Raw genomic sequence first — 20,318 nt, forward strand, 5'->3', positions numbered from 1 at the left:
CTGCCTTGGCTCGGGCACCGAGCTCCCCAGTGATTCTGGTTGGCAGCCAGGGCTGCAAACACGTGCGGTGATCAATGCCCCTGTGGGGCCTGGGCTTGCTCTTAGCCAGGTACCTTCCAGCTGTGTGATTTGGGGCAAGCTATTAACTGCTCTCATTCTCATCTGAGAAGTGGAGATAAAAACAGTTTCACCTCACTGGGTTGTTGTTAAGATTAAAAATGAACGTGACACACACAGACACACATAAAGCACTTAGCACAGTCCTCAGCATCCTGGAAGTGCTAAATAAATTCAACTGCTATCATTGCAATCACTTTTCACAGAATCTTCAGAAGGGACAGGAACCCAGGTCCCTGACGCTGGAAGGCACAGGAGGGCGCTCTGCCCCAGGCACCTGGCCGCCCGAGGTCTGTTCTCCATGAGCTGTTCACCAGCCCTGAGCGCAGGAGACCTCACGCTTATTTGAGAGCAGACAGGAGTCACCTGGACCCAACAAAAACTCACGGTGGGCAGCTCCTCTCGCCACCAGCCACAGACACATCCAGAAGTTCTCAGGTGCCTACAGCCGAGTCTCGGTCTCCAGGAAGGAGACAAAGCACAAATGAGAATAATTCACTTGCCCAGGAATAAAGGTCCAGTATTTTCCAAGAGCTTTAACACCTCAGTGAGGTTTCCCATCCTTATGAGAAAGGCTCTTTTGTTACCTCCAATTTATAGGTTAGAAAACTGAGGCTCAGAGGGGACAAAGCACAGACTATTCCTGGGCACAAAACTAACTACTGCCACAGAGCAGTCCAGTGGTGTAAGGAGCAGCTCGAGCTAAGATTACTCTGCATTCAAGGACAGGGTTTAAGTGGTTCGTCCTCTACATTTCCCCCCCAACATGGAAATTTTCCAACCACCACCATCACAGACGGTCTCCTTGGGTAACATTTAGAAATGCCAATATTATCTATAAACTTCTGGGTTTAATGAATGCAAGAAAGCAGAAAAGGGGCTGGAGGTAGGCAAGGCGCTGGCTGGCATGGTCAGCAGGTGCGAGTACCAGTTTCCTCAATCGTTACCGGAGGGTCACAGCCACGACAGCAGGCTTACATGGTGTGCTGTGCTGCCTGTCACGCAGAACACGCCTGGACCCTCTCCGCCAAGGGAAGGAAGGCCAAGTCCATGCCTAACTCTGTCTCCTCTCCTCCCTGCCTTCAGCTGAGGGAAGAATCGCAACGCAAATTCTCCCACGTCCATAGCCTTGGGAAGCCCGTGGCTGGCAGCCAGTCCGATGGGACAGTGTGAGCCAGGCAGCCAGCTGGACGGAAGCCTGGAGGCCGGGTGGCAAGGACCCCAGTGGGCCGCCAGGGCTGGGCTGGCACGGCGCTGGCCTGGTAACGGGAGACTCCATTGTTAGAAGTCACTGGCATGCCATTAAAATTAAAATGCATCTACCAAGCAATCATTCTGGAGCAAAGTCACTTTAATTTACCAAAGTGGCAAACTGCAATTATTGCTCAAAATGACATCCGTGCCTGTATGACAACATTTAATACTCTCTAAAAAAAGTTCCTTAATTGCATGCATAATTTTAAATTACTGTAATTTGCTGAAGATTCTGTGAAAACCCTTTTATTTTTTTTCTTGGAAGATAAAAGGAAACAGAAGGATAATGGAAAGCCTCAGAATTCTATAAGCATGTTGTAGAATTTCAGGGACAGCGTAGACGTAGGTGACACAGGAGTTCTCTAAGACGAAGTGAAGATGAAAGACTCTTAAAAGTGCAAGTATGTTAGACAGGAAAGTTTATAATCCCAGGAGGGTCCAGGTCATTATATTGTTATGCTGTACCTTCAATTTACTGTCTTAAAAGCTCATATTCAACAGAGTGTGACGTTTCCCATTTAAATTTCTCTGTACGGGATGAATAATGTCTGTGCCCGCAACTCATTAAAATAGTAAAAACAGATATTGCCATTGTTATTCTTTATTTCTTTCTTCTTGGCCATTGTTATAGAATTTTCTTAATTATGGACAAGCCAAAAGGTACACTTTTAGCTGAGACAAAAGATGAAACAATGTCATTATTATAGTAAATTCAAACCAATTTCTATAAAATCTAAGTAGAACCAAAATTCTTAATACAAATATTTTATTACGTGAGGTCTAAACTCAGCTGTGTTCGCCACCTTTCTTTTCCAGTAACTCCATCTAGACAGGAAGAGCTTCCTTTGATCGGTAGCAGCAGCCTGAAGCCAATTCCCGTAACTACAAAAACAGCTTCCCTGTCCCCCTGCCCCTTAAGCTTGCGTGGGGGTTCAGCTGAGACACAGGCACGCAAACCTCAGGTCTGGACAGAGGTGCAAACATGCGAAGGGGCGGGCAGAGCACAGGGTCCCAGGAGCGGTCCTCCAGGCGTGCTCTGCTCCCAGGCGCCTGGCCGAGGGGCACGCCAGAATGAAACCCAATGAGCCCCTTGCCCATCAAGTCTTGAGCCCTCAGAGGGGGCAAGTCCACCAGCACGAGGCGGCACTTCATCCCTGCAAAGGCCCGTCTGCGTCCACCTGGAGGTGGTGGCCTTTCCCTAACCCACCCAGGGCCCTGTACCGGGCAGCAGGGCTCCCGGGTCAGAGCACTGCTAGGTCCCTCTGACCCCAGGCTTCTCCATCAGCATGGCCACCCTCCCCTCTGCAGGGGACGAGGAGGAAAAGAACCCACCAGGAAGGCAGGGAAAGGAGAAGAGGGGCAGAGCTAAGCCCCACTGGGCATGGGAAGCCCGCTGCAAGCCCAAGTCCCTAGTCACACCTCCAAGGTGCGAGGTGCTGGGGGTTGGGGGGGTTTGGGGGGGGTAAGGGGGGCAGAAGTCTCCCGGGAGTGCCATTTCTGGGGCATGTGGCGCCCTTTCCAGCTGAGTCTGATGAACCCAAAGTGAGACGTGGAAGGCGTGCCTGGAGCATACAGGGCTCCGTCTATCCTTTGCTGCATGACCACGTCGGTCACCCTCCTGCTAAAGGGGGGGCAGGTATGCCTGTTTTCACGGAGGTGGCTCACAGGCGGGCCCGACTCCCTGGGAGCTGCCTCAGCGCCTGTGCAGGCAGCCGGGCATGCCAGGGCCTGCGGCCGAAAGGCCTGGAGTCCAGCACATGTGTGAGGTGGGTGAGCAATCTAAAAGGTGAAAGTACTTATGATCTCATTTCACTTTACACTGGAAAAGGCGGCTGCAAGCTGCCATCAGGTAAAGCAGTAATTCCCACACTTCGGGGCGGTTGCCCCTTCTCTGTGGATTTAACCAGGTACTTGGCCTCGGTGTGCTTTAGATTCTCAGACTTCGTTAAAACGAGGGCTGAGATCTACTCTAAAAAGAAGATGGTGACATGACAGCCACGGACCAAGGCTGAGGAAGCCCCTGGCTCAGCAGCGGGCGACCCTGAAACGCTTTCCACGGTCGTAAACACGCACGTACACGAAACCTAGGCGGTCGTTTCCTCTGCGTCCCTATCACTCTGTCCCGCACCGACGAGCAATTTCCTATGAGCCATAGAGAGAGTCCAGATTAGAAACTCAGGGCATTTAAAAATCACTTTCCCTGGACTCTCCCGCTGACCTTTGGTTTTCTGTGTGAATTGCTTCCTTATCACATCCCTCTGAAACCTCCACCACAGGCCCACAGCGCAGCCCGCCCACACGGCTTCCTGCCCCGGGAAAGCTAGCCCAGCGGGCAGAAGAGAAAGGGACCGACTTCGACTTCCGAGAAGAGCATCATCAGAAGCTCCTCCATGGCTTCTGGCCACAGCCCAGGGAGGGGGAGGGCAGGACTGTTGGGAAAAGGGCAGCAGGCACGGGCACAGGGCACAGGGCTCGCTCACCTTCACATTGGGCGTGTAGAGGTTCCTGAGCGAGGCGAGGGCGGCAGACAGCCCCTCCGTGCTGTACCCGATCCACAGGGCTTGGAGATGGCTCGAGGAGATCCCCGTCTTCTTACTGAGGCCCTGGAAGGAATCGGAGACAAACGGCCTCAGCGGCTCCTTCCCCACCTGCAGCGCTGGGCTGAAGCGGGTGGGACCCCCAGGGTGCGGGTGCAAGCGGACACGCTGAGCTGTGGAAAGAATGCCCGGACCTGCGAGCCTTCTCTCCTGAAAACCAAGGGGCGAGCACCTAGCCTGCCTCTGCGCTCAGCCTGCAGGCCTGGGGAAAGAGATGGCAGATGAGGAGAAGTAGTTCTCCAGTCAATCAAAGGAAGAATCAAGGAGAAAACATCACCATTCTGTAACCCACACCAAGTGCATGGTCCAGGCAGAGACCTGCAGCAGCTGATGGCATCCCACCGGAGAGGCAACACAGACGCTGTGCCTCCCGATGCAGGAACCCCACACAGAGTTACATGGAGTGTGAACCCCAAGTATAACCAGGAAGGAATCGTGACACCCTGGGGGAAAACATCAAACCTGAATCTGATTAAGCCTCTAGGTGCAACTACCAAATAAGAAATCCAGAGGATCATGAACTAGATCCTGAGAAATAAAAAACAATCAGAAAATCCAGGTGGTGCAAAACTAGAGGTCCAGCTGAATGTGATTCTAAATTCAGTAAAATAAATTGTCGGACTACAGAAAGAAAGAAACAAACAAACAAACTGGAGGTCAAGTAACTCATGTTCTTTGGCAACTAAAAAACCAGGAAACCAAAGGGAATGAATGAAATGGCAACTTCAGGTGGAAAGAAACTTAGAAGGGACTTAAAGAGCGGGCGGGTGGGCAGTAAAAACGTGACCCTAGCATTTAGATACACAGGTGAGTGACTATAACTCCGAACAGTGGTTACTTTTAGGGAGAAGGGAGGGGATGTGTTTGGAATGGGGCTCATGGAGGGCTGAGAGGGCTGATAAAGCTGCTGAAATTCTCTAAAACCAAAAACTGAACAAGACAGGGACGACAACAATGAGAGCCGTCGTCACGGTGGTGTGTGTCTCACCTTGAAAATGTGTGCCTTCAGGATGTGGTGCCCGAGTTCCATGGTCTGCTGCCGGTTCAGCTTGCCCTCTTGTCGAGAGAACATGAACGCCAGGAGAGCGTGCCCGTTCCTGCGGCCAGAAACACAGGCTTGTAACAAAAACCCCGTCCCACCGCACCCTGGGCCCTCTGGTGCGAACATCGCCGCACAAACCCCAAAACCCTGGCACCTCCGCACCACCACACAGAACGGTGGGAAGCTGTGTTCTTCAAGTCGTTTTAGGGGCTTCCTCTAGATTCCCCATCTCTGTGGAGCGAGCCAGAGGGAAGCCCTGTGACAGGGCAGGGCTTTCTCTCTGGAACCACCCACCCTCTGTCCCTCACCCCTCACTCTGTCATCACCTTACTTATGCCTGTCACCAAATGTAAACTCCATGAAACTAAGGGTCTTGTTTACATCACAGGTACAGTCACCACCCGCAGGTACAGTCTCACACCTTCTGCCTTTCTTACTCTTTCTGGGAGCAAGGCCACTCCTGGTTTCTGAGGCTTCATATGGCACCTTCTCTTCCTCGACTCTGCCCACAAGACCAAGCCATGCCCATCTACCTCATGTCAACAAGGCCTGTCTCCACCCCACAGCACCCTAAAGCCAAGTTCTACCCACTCCGGGCTGCCACAGGGGTCCCCGTGCCCCGCCCACCACACTCCTGTCCACGTTGACGATCTTCACTCCAACCTTCACAGGTTCTTCAAAGATGGCTGCGAAAGGCCGCCATCCCCAAACACGTCCTTTGTGTCAACCCTTCCCGCTTCTCAGTTCTGTGACAAGCGCTCCAGTCACACGCGATTTGTTCTTGCAGAACACAGCCTGCGTTTCTGATGCGATGCCTTGCAGCACCCCCCGCTCCCCGCGGCAGCCTTGTTCTAACTAGTGAAATGCTATACGTTCACTCCTCAAGTCAATGACGTGGGGAAAAGTAGATGGGAGATTAGATGAAGTAGATGCCCTAGATTAAAAGTCCTGTGCAACCCCAAAGAATCGAAGGACCCAGGAAATGATCAGGAATGGCTCTGAGAGACATTAAGATGTTAAATGTCTCCTTGTGGAAGTACTTCCTTTACTCTCTACCACCTATGAAGCATCTTTGCAAAAAAATTTTTTAAGTAAAATAACATCTGATCAAGCCTCCAGATTTAACTACCAATTTATAGAAAATAAAGGTGAAAAAAAACACACACACACATTAAAAACTTCCCTGAGAACACAATCAGCAAAATCCACATTATGGGAAACTAACAGGACAAACGACCCAGTTGATTTTTTAAACAAATAGAATGCAAAGAAAAAACAAAAGGTGGGAGTCTGTAGATTAAAAGAGACACAATAAAAATGCCTCTTAGGGTCCTCATCTGGATCCTGATTCATTCATACTAAAAAATAGGAAGAAAGTGGGGAAATCTGAGCATAACTAAATGTGTTGATACTGGTGAATTAGTGTTAATATTTTAGTTGTTGTAATGGTGTTGTGGCTAAGTATGAAAATCTTTTTTTTTTTTTTGAAGTTTATAGCCGGCTATTTCAGGTAAAATATCATGAAGTTTATAATTTATTTCAACAAAAAATAACAGATGGAGCAAATATTGTAAAATATGAGTCATGTTTAAGCCTAGGTGATATGAACGAGGCTTTGAATAACTTTACTCTTTAACTTGATAATTCCGTTCCTGGATTCAAACCTAAGGAATAATCAAAACAGAAAGGAAAGAAGTGGGGGAGGCAGGGAGGAAGGTAGGGAGTATAAAGGGGAGAAGCAGATGCTCTTAAGTACTTCCCTCTTGCCCTAGCCGGTTTGGCTCAGCGGATAGAGGGTCAGTCTGTGGACTGTAGGGTCTCAGGCTCGATTCAGGTCAAGGGCACGTACCTCAGTTGCAGGCTCTTCCCCGGCCAAGGCCCTGGTTGAGGCGCGTGTAGGAGGCAACCAATTGATGTGTTTCTCTCACTTTGATATTTCTCTCTTTCACTCTCTCTTCCACTCTCTCTAAAACTCAATGGAAAAATATCCTTGGGTGAGGATTTTTTTAAAAAGTACTTCTCTCTGTAACAGCCACTGTTACACAAGGAGGTGATGATGCTCTTACTCTTTTTACAGATGAGGAGACCCGGGCTTGGAGAATTAAAATAAGCTGTGTGCAAGAATCACACAAGGTACTAATGAAATAGAATTTTTGTAATCCCCTCCTGGGGACATGCTTAGAGAGAAACATCAATCGTTGCCTGCCCTGCGTGCCCCGACCAGGGATTGAATCCACAACACAGGTATGTGCCCCGACCGGGAATCGAACAAGTAACCTTTCAGTGCACAGGAAGACGCTCAACCAACTGAGCCACTCTGGTTAGGCTGGAAACAGGATTTAATCCGGACCTCCCTCAAACGCTCCTTACTCTCCTGTAAAGCACCTAGATATTCACAATAGATTTATGTATTTATCACTAACACAGAAACAATGTAAAATCCCCACAATAAGGGTACCATTTGCCTCCTAGGAGTTTTGCACAGCCATGCAAAATGACACTAAGATAGTCAAGCAGCTTTATAAAATGTCCACAATATATTAAGCAAAGCAAGCAGAATGGGAATTTCATTACAGAAAAAATAATTTGGAGAATATTTAAAATGCACGGAAAGGGGCAGAAGTGAAAAATGAAGTGCCATTGCCTCTGGGTATTGGATTCTTTCTTCTCTGCAATGGGGGAATATTACAACCAACTGAGGTGGGCAGAGAAACGTTACCCTGCCTTCAAGGCCCAACTCAGACAGTAACGTGTGTGGAGCATTGTGCGGACATGGCCACCCCAGCGGGGGCTGCTCCTCTTTCCTGAGGCCCTCGTGCGGTGTGGCCCCGCCCAGCACCGTCCCGCTGCCTCACTGGCCCCCCTGTGTGGGAAGCCCTCCTGTGTGGGAAGCCCTCCTGGGTGGGAAGCCCTCCTGGGTGCGAAGCCCTCGAGAACTGGGCCCTCGCCCCAGGAATTTCTGTATCCGCCACACGACCCTGCATGGAGTGGGCCCACAAGAACTTCTGCTGAACTAAGTCCAGTAGCTTCCTTCCGACATGGTTCTATACACTGCATGTCTGCTGAGGGAAGTTGGAGACTTGCACAATTCTGAGAGGTAACAATTCCTTTGCACCTGTGTGCCTCTCTTGCTGCAGCCTAGTCCTGGCCCTGCCCCTGGAGGTCCCCACGCCTGCATATAGAAACACATCAGGGCTCAGCAGTCCACGACCAAAGGTGACAACCCATCAGGCACCCCGCTCTCAGCCCTAATCTATGCTGCATGACCTCAACACCACCTGCCACCCAAAAGGGAGTGAAGCTTAACTGTGACCACAGTCCAAACCTCCGTAACAAACCTACACCCACTGTTGAAATCTTTCAACTTGTTTTTGTGTTTTTCTTAAATCCTCGCCCGAGGACGTGTTTATTAATTTTAGAGAGAGAGGAAGGGGGAGAGGGAGAGCAAGAGACAGGGAGAAAGAGAAACAATGATGTAAGAGAACATCGATCCATTGCGTCTCGCATGTTGCCCTGACCGGGGATTGAACTCAAAACCTAGATATATGCCCTGACCAGAATTGCACCCACAATCTTTTGGTGTATGGTAGGTCGCTCCAACCAACTGGGCCACCCAGGCAGGGCTCAACTTGTTTTTATGTCTCTACAGATTCAAAACAGCCTATCTTTTCCCAGTAAATGATCTGACTTCTCCAAGGAAATCCCCTGACCTAAATATGCCATGACATACAATTTACCTAGTTATTATGGTCTGGCTCAATAACCTGGGAGTTACAGTTTATGGCCCCAAACCAGGTTCAAAAAGACAATTCTCAGCCCAGTGTCACCTAGGAAATTACACTATCACAACATGAAACAGCAGCCAGACCTATTGGTCAGCACTGCCAACATTCGTGGGGAGGAAGGTGGTGTGCTGGTCATAAGTTCTTACTCATTTCTGGACCCCAGCGTCTGGTCGAATGCCCAGTCCAGCCCGAAGGGGACAATTTAGCAGCTGGCCAGACGTGCTGCAGGAGTCGGGAGCAATTCTGACTCACAGAGAGCAGGGGCCCTTTAAGACAGCGATGATGTGGGCCAGGGCCAGGCGGCGGTGGTGGACATGAACACACCCTAATATAAAAGTATGTGCACCTTCGAATTCCTGACCTCACGCTGACCAGCATCAGGCCCACAACAGCTCACTGCTGCCTCCTCCCCTGGGCAGGAAGGAGAACTGCATCTGGGCCCCGCCCTGTGGCAAATCCTCGGTGGAACCTACAACTCAGTGATGGCAGCTGCCCTACCACCGTCTCCTAAGTGGGGCATCTGCGATCTGAACCTCAATCCCCCTGACCACAAATCGCAGCCTGCTACACCGAGCGAAACCACAAACTCAAAACCACGTGGCCAGCTGTGGTCGCTGTGCTCCCCTCTGGGCCAGCAGCCACATCCGATCCCGGGGACAAGCTACATGGTGGGTGGGGGAGGGTGCTGGGGGCCCCAGTCAGCCCACAGACCCTCAGGGGAAGACAGTGGCTGGGAACAGCTTCTCGGGAAGCCCGCTGTTTCCTGGAGGTGATACCACGCTTTCCCACCACGGATGGCCCCTGGGACAGCGGGCGGGGTCTGAAAGAGAATGGATGGCAAAGAAACCACACCAAGGCATCGCCTGGCGTCTCTTAGCCCACAGGTACCCAGGAGTCCTAACGTCCTAGCAATGGGAGGGGGGCGGCTTTGGGTTAGCAGCAGAGAGAATGTGCCAAAGCCCCTCCTGACTTTTTCATTCTGTGTCGCCTTTCCACTAAAGAACACGCGAACTGTATTTGAAATTCCTTCGTCAAGTGCCCATCAGACTCCCGGCCAAGAGCTGACGGAAAGCGTCCCGTTGTACCTGGGCTCACACAGGAAGGCCGTGTTCTCACCATCTGCTCTCCAGACAAGCCACTCCCTGAAGGACGGGTGGCAGAACATGCGGGTCTTGTCTCGCCGCTTGATGAGGAAGCAGGAGAGGGCCTCCATCCTCTGCTGGAAGTCCTCCCGGCCCTGCTCCCCCTGGATGTGGCCGGCGTTAATGGCCTGGAAGATCTGCTCGTCCGTCATGGGGTGGAGGGACGCGAGGGCCACGTTCAGAATGGGGAGCGCCCTGTCGAAGGCGGACTGGGTCATGAACTTCATGTTGCACTGCAGCAGGTAGAGCTCGGACAGGGACACGGGCACCACCTTGTAGCTGGCACTTTTGATGACCAAGTGTCCCCTCTGGAAGAGGTCCAAGGTGAGCTTGAGGTACAGGTAGGAGCCGAGGCTCCGCAGCACCAGGTGGCTGCTCACCTTCCCGATGAGGGCGGCGTCGGCCTTGCCGTTCAGGGAGATGTTGCTGAGGATGTCCTGGCTGCTGTGGACCCTGTGCTGGACGTAGGCGTGCAGGTCGCTGTGAATGTCCTTGTTGTCGGGGAAGTCATCCAGGGAGAGCTTGACGAATGGCAGCCCACTGACGATTTCCTGGGGGGGGGGGGAGGGGGAGAAAACCCACAGTGTCACTGCACGGCGATTTCTTTTTTATGTCAGCTGCATTTCAAACCAGAGTCACTGGTTTTTCTTTCAAGGAGGATTTTCATGGATTACAGGGACTCATTATTTTGTATTAAAACGTGTAATAGGATAAGTTGAAGATAAAAGGCTTATGTGAAAGAAATCCTGATGTGAGATGGAATCAGTCAAGGCTTTCCTGAGGCCCCGATCCGAACACTCGGAGCCCAGCGGGAGGCAAGAGGCCCGGCGACGAGGCCGCCTGGCCAGACCCACAAAGGGGCCGCGAGGCCCCGCGTGGACCTGACACCCATCATCCTCACATTGTGCAACTGGTTACATAACAGGGGCAAACACAGCCACCACTGTACTTCTAAGAACACGGCCAGACCCTGAGATAAGAGGCATCCCTCTCCTGCAGAGGCCAGGGCTGCGAGCCTGAGCCAGGAAACCCGAAACTGCCTCCCGGCCGGCCGTGCCCAGTGAGGCCTGCCCACACGCAGGGGCCCTACCCCAGCACAGCCCCCGGTCGCTCTCTCAAGTTGCTGGTTTTCAGTAAACTTTTAAATGGAAGCAGTACATCCAGAAGTGCACAAATCGTCATCATAATTGCCCGGTGTCATTCGTTTTCACAAAGTCAAGCACACCGGGTCCAGTAGCTCAGAGCACCAGCTCCCTGGAAGCCCTTGGTCCCCGACCGTCTCTCCCAGCCCCGAGGTAAGCACATCCTGACCATTCACAGCAGAGGAGCGTTTGGAGGGTTTTCTTTAAATTCCCACTGTCGTTTCTGAAGTACGTCAGTACATGTCCTCAGGGAATGCAGTGACTCCAGGAGGCGGGAGGAGCACAGTCGCTCCCATGTCACGTGCATGCTAACAGAACCTCGGGCAACACTCCTCGCCCGTGCCCGCCGAAGGCCAGATTCTGCTGACTGATGGAGCATGACTGGAAAGGGTATGGGCCCAATTCGCACGAACAGTACGTCAAGTTCGACCGAGGTCTAATGCCACTTTTGATGAGAAAAGGAAGAACCCAAATGCTATTGTAAAATAAACAGCATCATAAAAGGGCAAACATCTAATGTCTTTTTTACTAAAACTGAACAAGGTAGAAGGAAGGAGTCAATGGTTGTTGAGATACACTTGTAGGGTTCAAGTGAGGGAAAACATGAGGAAGAGAATTCTAAAAAATCACTCTTCCCCTCCCTGCAAATGCTACCTCATGCGGGGTGGGGAGGGGATAGGCCTTCTCTCAGAATAGGTCTTAAAAATCCCCTTCGTCATCCCTGCCTTTTTTTCTTCATACAAACACACACACACACCAAAGTCCCACTGCAGCGCAGGCCAAACCGCCACTAGGAGGAATAACCACCTTCTGTGAGACCTGCTTGCCAGACACCTCACACCGCTCTCCAGGGCAGTGGTGAACCAGGGCTAGACACTCCGTGTACAAGGACAAGTGCAGCTCAGTGCGAATGGAAAACTTACCTGACACTGTGATAAATGTACCTTTGGAGGTGGGGGGTGGGGGTGGGCAAAAATGTCAGAGTTTTGCCCACTTGGGGCTCTGTGACTAATATTTCATAAAGTCTTAACCCTTTGCACTCGCTTGCTTTTTTCTCGATTCCTTTATTCTAATGCTAACCGTGTCGAGTCACACTCGACATCCGAGTGCAAAAGGTTAATATAGTTTTCAATTCAGCAGCTAAATAGTTTACAACCGTTTAAATTGTTAGCATTCATCACTTTAAATTTTGAGATTAAGGACTTGGAAATAGAGTTGAAAATTCTTTTTTTACCTGAAAATTTGCTCTTACAGTCACAATCAACTTCAACCAGGCAGGAAACTTAGAGATAATTTTGGTAATAAATGAAGAAAGCGTGTCTCCATAATCAGGTTTATGAAACTCAGCTTCATTTAAGCCATCGATCAAAATAATGTATTCTTCTTCAGGAATTTTCTGCTCTGAAAGATAAAATGTTTTTTAATTAAGAAATTACACATTTCTATACGATGGCACCACCCAGTGTATTTTAACGCACCGTTTAAAGTCTTGGGAAAAACTAAAAAGGTCTCCATATGGCAGAAGAAATGGTTTTACATGGGAGCATATTTCCTATTAAACTTATAATGAAAACTGGAGCACAGAGCCAAAAAGAAAACCACTTCTCACAGAACAGTTTCCAGAAACATATTGCATTACACACACTTGGCAGAATGTCGCCCGTGTATATGATACAGTTCGCTCTTCATAAGCGGCTGTCTCTGGGTGAGCACAGTGAAGAGGACATACACAGAGGAAATCCGGAAAAGACCCTCAGGCCCCCTCCCCCACTGACAGAACACCCTCAGTGGATTTCTGGGAAAGGATTGACCCCCAAAGGGCGAAGCATCCAGCCCAAGGCACACAGCTAGCCGGGGGTGAGAGCTCTCCTACAAACCTACATCTAGTTTCCTATTGATCAGCACCAACTTTCTGCCCAGGGAACTGAGGAAAAATGACGGCATCGGCTTCAATTCCCTCTCTCCAGCACCTTCTGGAAGAAGTGCTATGAAGGCGGGTAAACTAGCTCAAACGATGAGGAGGAGGGAGGATGAAAAAATGAAGGGCCCGTAACAGCACTAATGCCCCGACCTTGCAAAATATTCAAGGGCAACAAGGTCAGACTTCCAGAAATGGCTTCAAGTTCAACTCACCTGAGCAGAGGCCCTGAACAAAACATGCTGGCAATCTCCCTAAACCAGTGGTCGGCAAACCGCAGTTCGCGAGCCACATGCGGCTCTTTGGCCCCTTGAGTGTGGCTCTTCCACAAAATACCATGTACCCTAATTAAGTTAATAACAATGTACCTACCTATATAGTTTAAGTTTAAAAATTTTGGCTCTCAAAAGAAATTTCAATCATTGTACTGTTGATATTTGGCTCTGTTGACTAATGAGTTTGCCGACCACTGCCCTAAACAATGACTTTATCCCCTGCTATGTGGGAGTGCAAACCTGGCAGGCAGCAGTTCCTGGAGTTTCTACAGGATCTACAGGTACAAATTAGCTGCTTTGGAAATGTGTCCATTGGGGAGTTACTTGTTAGAGATGCTTCATTTAAAACGACACCATTTGCTAAGCAAAATAAGTCAGTCAGAGAAAGACAAGTATCACGTAATCTCACTCAGATGTGGAATCTAATGAACAAAATAGATCCAGAGACACCGCAGCATGGAACAGACTGCGGCAGGCGGGGCCGAGGGTGGGTGGGAAGAGATCCACCAAGAACTTGCATGCATAGATGCATAAGCCATGGGCACGGACAACAGGGTGGTGAAGGCCTGGGGCGGGGGCGGGGGTGTGTGTGCTAGAAGGGGTCAATGGGGAATAGGGGGGGGGCATATGTAATACCTTCAACAATAAAGATTAAAAAATAAATAAATAAATAAATAAATAAATAAATAAATAAATAAATAAAACTACACCGTTTGGGAGGGGCCTCAGGGAGATGGCTCTGAGGAAGGGGATGCAGATCTACCCATACCTTCTCCCTGTGCCATCTCACTCCCACCCCAGGACCACGCTAACCCCTCAGAGCCCTGGGGACTCTGAGCCACTACTGTGGGGGTTCTGGGGGGGCTGCTGGAGGTACCGTTTCTCAGGCTTGTGAGCGGCTCCAGCACTCCCCTCTTGAAGGCAGCCACGGGATCCTGCACACAGGACCGGAGGCTCAGCATGCTCTGCAGCTGGGGCTCCCTGATCAGCAGGTCTCTGTAGGCGGCCAGCTGATGAGACCGGCACAGCAGAGCCGCGATGCTGTGCACGAACTCGGGCACCAGGCACGTGTACGTGTTGTCCGCCTGGCAGTAGTGGTAGGCCACCACCTGGGGAGGGAGAAGCAGACCGTCAGCGTCACCTCACCCTCTTCACATCCACACCACAAGCGACACTGGAGAAGTTCAACAGGGACAAAATCAGAAATCACCCAATTCCTGCCTATCCCGTGAAAGGACAGAGGGGGGTTCCCTGAGCATTCAGAGGAGGAGGAGTGGTCCCTTCCACTCTCGCACGGGGACGAAATCCTCTTGGCTGTCCATGCCAGCCATGCGAAGTGAGGAGCAGGGATCTGGGGTAGAGAAGCACTCGTTTCAGCCCCTGTACCTACCTCCCGGCCCAGCCCGGGGTTTCCTCACTAGAAGCCCCTCATCACCACCCACTCCCGGTGGTTCTCCAGCTCCACTGTCTCGCACCACTGCGCTGGGGAGACCCACACGGCTCACCAGGAGCGAGATGTAACAGCTTTAACGCAGGAGGGTGGCTTCTGAACCCGTGATGGAAGCTGAGCAGATGGAAAATTTCAGAAGGATCTTGACGACCATGAATGTAGGAAGAAAAGGTCAGCCAAGTCTCTTTTACAACATCACAAGGAATCTCTGACAGAAAGACAGAGGCCCCAGGCAACAGAGCATAGGCTTGGGGGTCGCATTACAGGCTCCCAACCTCCTGCTCTCCTTCCAGCTGTAAGGGTGGGTTTGTGCAAGTGCAGGAATACCGCCTGCTGATCGAGGAGTTTTCAGTCCATCATTTAAGATGAATACAAGTCCACTGCCAATGTCTGAAGCTATTTATTTTCATTAATACCTTTCACTTGCAGTACTCCATCACAATTTTATCCAAAGCTGTACTTTTGCATTAAGCCACTGCTGTCTCCGTTTCAAGATCCCTTTTATAATTCATTTTTCAGAAGCCCAACTCCGTCTCTCTCTCCCTCTCCCTCCCCCTCCCCCTCCCCCTCCCCCTCCTCTCTCTCTCTCTCTCTCTCTCTCTCTCTCTCTCTCTCTCTCTCTCTCTCTGCAAGTTCTCGTAGACCAGGAGCACATTACCTTGGACGCGAGGTATTTTGCTGCATCCTCTCTCGCTCTCTGGTTTTCAGGAGTGTCAGACCCCAACCCAGCAGGCGTTTTGGCTGTGGTGGTACCACCGGGAGAAGTACTTGGTGAAAGCAATGGAGTGAATGGAAGATCCGGGGAGGAATCTGAAGCTACAGAGAAAAGAGACCAATTCCATCATTTACATCAGAATGGGGGTATGCATGGTGGGACATTTAACATATTTCTTGATTAGAGACAGAGAGCTTAATGAGTGAACGAAGGTGCACATGAGAACACCTGTCCCCCCTCAGCCCTGTCTCCCACCCACCAGTTGTCCTCGCTGGAGAACTGGTTTCTCATTCCTTTTATTACATGATTTTTGTTTTTTAAAAATATCTTGCATGGCTCACTTGTTCCTGGTTCACTATGTTAGAGACATTTTCTTTTCATGTGTTTATTACACACAAAATAAGCCATAAATAGTCACATCTTTGGCTACTCCATCCCATTTCTAAGTTGACTTTTACATTTTTGGTAAATCCAGCACGGAAGACAAAGGCTGCAGAGCACAGGGTACAAAAGAATTCTGCACGGACTCCTTCTGGCTTGTCCTGCCAGGAGCCTCCCCACCTCGGTTTTAGGACCCCAAATTCCCCAGGCACTTGATGGGGCCTCATCTCTGCTCACAGAAAGAGGGAGGCATGCTTTGCAGTTGGGAGGCACCTGGGAAGGCCTGCCTCACCACAGAGGTCACAGCGACACAAGCTCCACGATGGACAGACGGACACCCAAACAGTTCAACACACGATCGCAAGCCTGACAGAACAGCTGGAAAAACCTGAGAAAACCAGGAATTTATGTCTACCCAAGCAGCAACTTCCTCCATCTATCGGATATTAATATAATAAGCCAGACAAGTAGTTAGACGCAGACATACTTTTAGGTGACGAGCCGGGGCTGTTGGAAGCAATCTGCCTCATGCGGCTTCCGTGGCAGCTCAGTGCCACCAACTTAGAAATGATCGCCGTCTTCCCAAAGCCCACGTTGCCCACCACCACCGCCCCTCTGTTCTCCGTCTGCTCCGTGTTCCACAGGCTCTGCTCTATCTGCTGGAAGAGCCACTCCCTTCCCACAAACACAGAGTCGGTTGTTATGCTCGGTACTTCAAACAGCAGGGGCTTCAGCAAAATGTCTTGTGGCTTGTAGGGAGCGAATCGTGCTGAGGAAAGAAAAAAAGAGCATTATTTTAGAAGAATGCCATAATTTTATAGACTAAAAAAAAACCTCACTTTATCATTGCATATATGTTACATTTAGTATATATAGTCTACAGTTTTACCCCAAAAAGGATCTATATTTCCAATCTGATCCTATGAACACTCCTGAAATACTTCATTTATCATGCACTACTGTCACTACAGCGTATCCTATTAAAATGACTTTCTGGTCCTTTTATGCCTCTAAAGGATTCTCATGACTCAAGGCCGACACATGGAGAATTAGAGGAAGTGATTCCAAGGGCCACACCATGGCTCATCAGTTCAGCTCAAACAACATTTAAGACACATTTCTTCCAATGCTGTGTGAGTAAAAGGAAAATGCGTTTTCCCTAGCGATAGGGCCCCAGCTCTCACCTGGTGTCGTGGCGCTTTGCCCCTTTTGGCCATGCTATCGACCACACACCTGTGCATTATGGGTAGATGTAGGAGGTGGCCAATACCACCCAAAAAAAGTTAAACAAAGTTGATTCTTGGATGATGACAAAAAAATAAAATAAAAAAATTGAAGGAGTGTTAAAGTACCCCTCACCCATGCTGCAGAATTATTTTTCAACTCCAGAAGGAAGTTAATCATATTTTAAGAAGTATATAATTATTAAGGAAGACCCCTAGCACACCTTCCAGATAAACTTTTAACATCCTCCCTTCCTCCTCCCCCGCCCCCAAAAGCATGTTTAACGGCTGGCTATCACGGATTTTCCATGTTTCGTCGACGAGCTCCTACCCACGGGGACAGCGATGCAAGGATAAATACCTCTGACTTCCTGTGCCCTACCTCCGGCCGTGCTGTGCCACGGTAATCTAATGGACGTCCGAAGAGGAGCATTTCTCTGCCCGTCTAAATAGCTCAGATCTTCCAATTTGGTTGAGCTCGTCGCTGTAACATGAAACGGTTACGGAAGTTTAGTCTCTTCAAAGTTGAGTTTCGTATCATACCCAAACTACTAGAATTATAAATTATTAAACAATTCCACTCAGGCGTTCAACAACATTTACTTCAAGGTGATTTTGATTTTGCTCACCCAACTCAATTTATTTTTCCAGTGATGTTTACCAAAAAATGTTAAAAACAAAACAAAAAAAACCCAAGTGCTCCTCATTCTTAAATGAAAGTCATGTTGATACGGTTGCTAAAAGTCTCCGTGATTCCTGGAAAGTGACAAATTTCACCATAAATGTTTATGAAGACATCTGACAATCAAGTGTCACTCCGCAAAATTCCAGTCCTACTGCAAACACACAGCCCAGCCCAGAGAACCCCGTCGCTGCTAGAATTCCAGCCTCGTTAACCAAGCAGACTGCCTACAATTCCACAGTGTTCACAACCAGCAAGTCAGCTCCTGGCAGTAAAAGTAGCCTTTCATTGGAAATAAACATATTCCTAAGCTTCAAAAGTGTGCATACACACACACACACACACACACACACACACAAATACATACGTATATCTATATATTACATTATATAATACTAGAGGCCCAGTGCACAGATTTGTGCACCAGTGGGGTCCCTCGCCCTGGCCTGCAGGGATCAGTGGACCTCTGCGCCGCCACAGCCTGGCCTTACCGCCAGCTCGTTGGGCTCCAGCCCACTGTCCACCTCGATCCCGCATAGCACAAATTAGTGTGTGAAGCGGCAGGTGGCCGGGGAGGAGCCCGAGCCTGAGCCCAGGCTGGGCACCATGCAGCTCCTGCTCATCCCGGCCCACTGCGCCTGCCGCCACTCAGGCACGCAGGGGGAGTGTCTGCAGGAGAGGCTCGCACAGCTGCAGCTGCGCTTGCCAGCCATGAGCCTGGCATCTGGCGCCCGTCGGTCAGCTGAGCGGTGCTCCCGCTGTGGGAGCACACTGACCACCAGGGGCAGCTCCTGCATTGAGTGTCTGCCCCCTGGTGGTCAGTGCGCGTCATAACAATGGGCTGGTCTTCCTGTTGCTTAGGCTTTCATATATATAGACAGATTACATATGTATGTACTTTTTAAAATTCTAAAGAGAACTAATCACATTTCCCTCTGTAAGATTCGCAGCAATAGGTACCTTTAAAAAGGATTTAGGGTCTATTCCAGCAAAGACACAGATGGATTATACAAACAATTAATGCAAATAATTTTACTAATCCTCAGCAAATCTTAGAAACAAATATACAGTGTTGTTGGTTTTCTGTCTTTAAAAAAATCTCCTCTGAATTGCATATCTAGGTCACAATAAGGAAATCTTAATGAAATTAACCTAATTTGGTTTGTGGAATGAGTGGCCCCATACAAAGCCCTGCTGCTCTTAGACATATGATGATCATCCAGGACAACAGAACACAGATGTCATCTGAGGGCTGAGGAGGAAGGGGGGGGAGTTACATTCCAAGGGCTAAGGCTCCTAAGGAGTAGGGAAACCATCAGTGGGACCAAGCTTCAAGGGACAGAAGTCAGGTAGGGCCACCCTATGCTGTACCCTCTGGCTCTGACGCCCCTGGCACCCCCTGCCTGATGTGGGCCTCCCGATTTTCCCTTCTGAGGCCTCAGTCCTCTCCTTCCTCAGCGGCAGCCCCACCCTCTCCTTCACTCGACAACCTCCCGGCCGGCTCCATGGCTGGGCTCTGTGACAGCATGCCCTGCTCCCCTTCCCAGTCCGTGGAGAAACACCTGACACTGACTTTACAAGAGCAGACACTTGTGCTTCTGCACCGTCTCAGTGCATGTCCGCACCGTTCACACACCGTGAGCACATCCACATCAGGGCTTCACGCAGTCCTTCCTGTTACACAGAGTCTGCTAACTCCTCATCAGAACCTCCAAATGGACCTAGGTTACGGGAATCCAATGGCAGCTTCTAGTTTCCTGACCAGCCTGTGGTGGGCCACCAGGACCACACCCATCACCCTGGCTTCCTATGATGATCCAGCTTGGAACATATTTGCAGGCTCCTGCCTGGGACCTGGGCCTCTGCAAATGGCGCTCTCCTCAGCATGCCTCACCCTGAGGACCCCCACGCGTCCCAGGCTGCGGCTGAAGGGACAGCCAGCAGTGTAACCCACGAGCCAGCTCACGAATGGGAACAGCCACGAATGTCGGACCTGCGGCCGCAGCTCTGGCGAGCACAAAGATGCTGGGAGCCTCGCCAGGGCCCCACTTCCCTTCTTCCTGACCCCTTAAAACATGACATTCGGCCTAGCCGGTGTGGCTCAGTGGTTGAGCATCAACCTATGAACCAGGAGGTCACAGTTCGATTCCCCTTCAGGGCACATGCCTGGGTTGTGGGCTCAATCCCCAGTGGTGGCATGCAGGAGGCAGCAGATCGATGATTCTCTCTCATCATTGATGTTTCCATCTCTCTCCCCCTTTGCTTTCCTCTCTGAAATCAATTTAAAAAAAATATATATATATATATTTTATATATTTATAATAAATATATGTCACAGAGCTATAAACCGAATGTCTTGTGTTATATATATATATATATATATATATATATAACACAAGACATTCGGTTTATAGCTCTGTGACAACCGAGAGGATTAAGAATATGAGACTGTAACGGATTGTAAAAGAAGCCCTTGTTTGACACACATGCAGGAGATGAAGTTTCAAATGCGTTTTCAGATTTCCAGTCGCCACAGTTTTAGCTCCAATGTACACAACAATTGGCCCCCGTAACTCCACAGCGCTGTCAGCCTCT

General features: G+C 49.9%; 1 protein-coding gene across 4 annotated transcripts in view; it reads right to left on the minus strand.

The window, feature by feature from the left end:
- The window catches only part of TANC1 (tetratricopeptide repeat, ankyrin repeat and coiled-coil containing 1), a 177,315-nt gene that overhangs the window by 35,630 nt on the left and 121,367 nt on the right, over positions 1-20,318 (minus strand). For 2 of the 4 annotated variants that reach the window (XM_079782891.1, XM_079782890.1), the window contains exons 8-15: positions 17,403-17,525; positions 16,306-16,587; positions 15,381-15,538; positions 14,150-14,381; positions 12,314-12,480; positions 9,881-10,488; positions 4,957-5,065; positions 3,852-3,974 (exon numbers count right to left, since the gene is read on the minus strand). In XM_079782891.1, the coding sequence (XP_079639017.1) occupies positions 3,852-3,974; positions 4,957-5,065; positions 9,881-10,488; positions 12,314-12,480; positions 14,150-14,381; positions 15,381-15,538; positions 16,306-16,587; positions 17,403-17,525 (1,802 nt within the window). The remainder of the gene's footprint in view (positions 1-3,851; positions 3,975-4,956; positions 5,066-9,880; positions 10,489-12,313; positions 12,481-14,149; positions 14,382-15,380; positions 15,539-16,305; positions 16,588-17,402; positions 17,526-20,318) is intronic. The other 2 variants (XM_079782893.1, XM_079782892.1) reach the window with 1 other exon arrangement.

The sequence above is a fragment of the Cnephaeus nilssonii genome (assembly GCF_951640355.1).
Source record: "Cnephaeus nilssonii genome assembly, chromosome: 10".
NCBI classification, from domain to species: Eukaryota; Metazoa; Chordata; class Mammalia; order Chiroptera; family Vespertilionidae; genus Cnephaeus; species Cnephaeus nilssonii.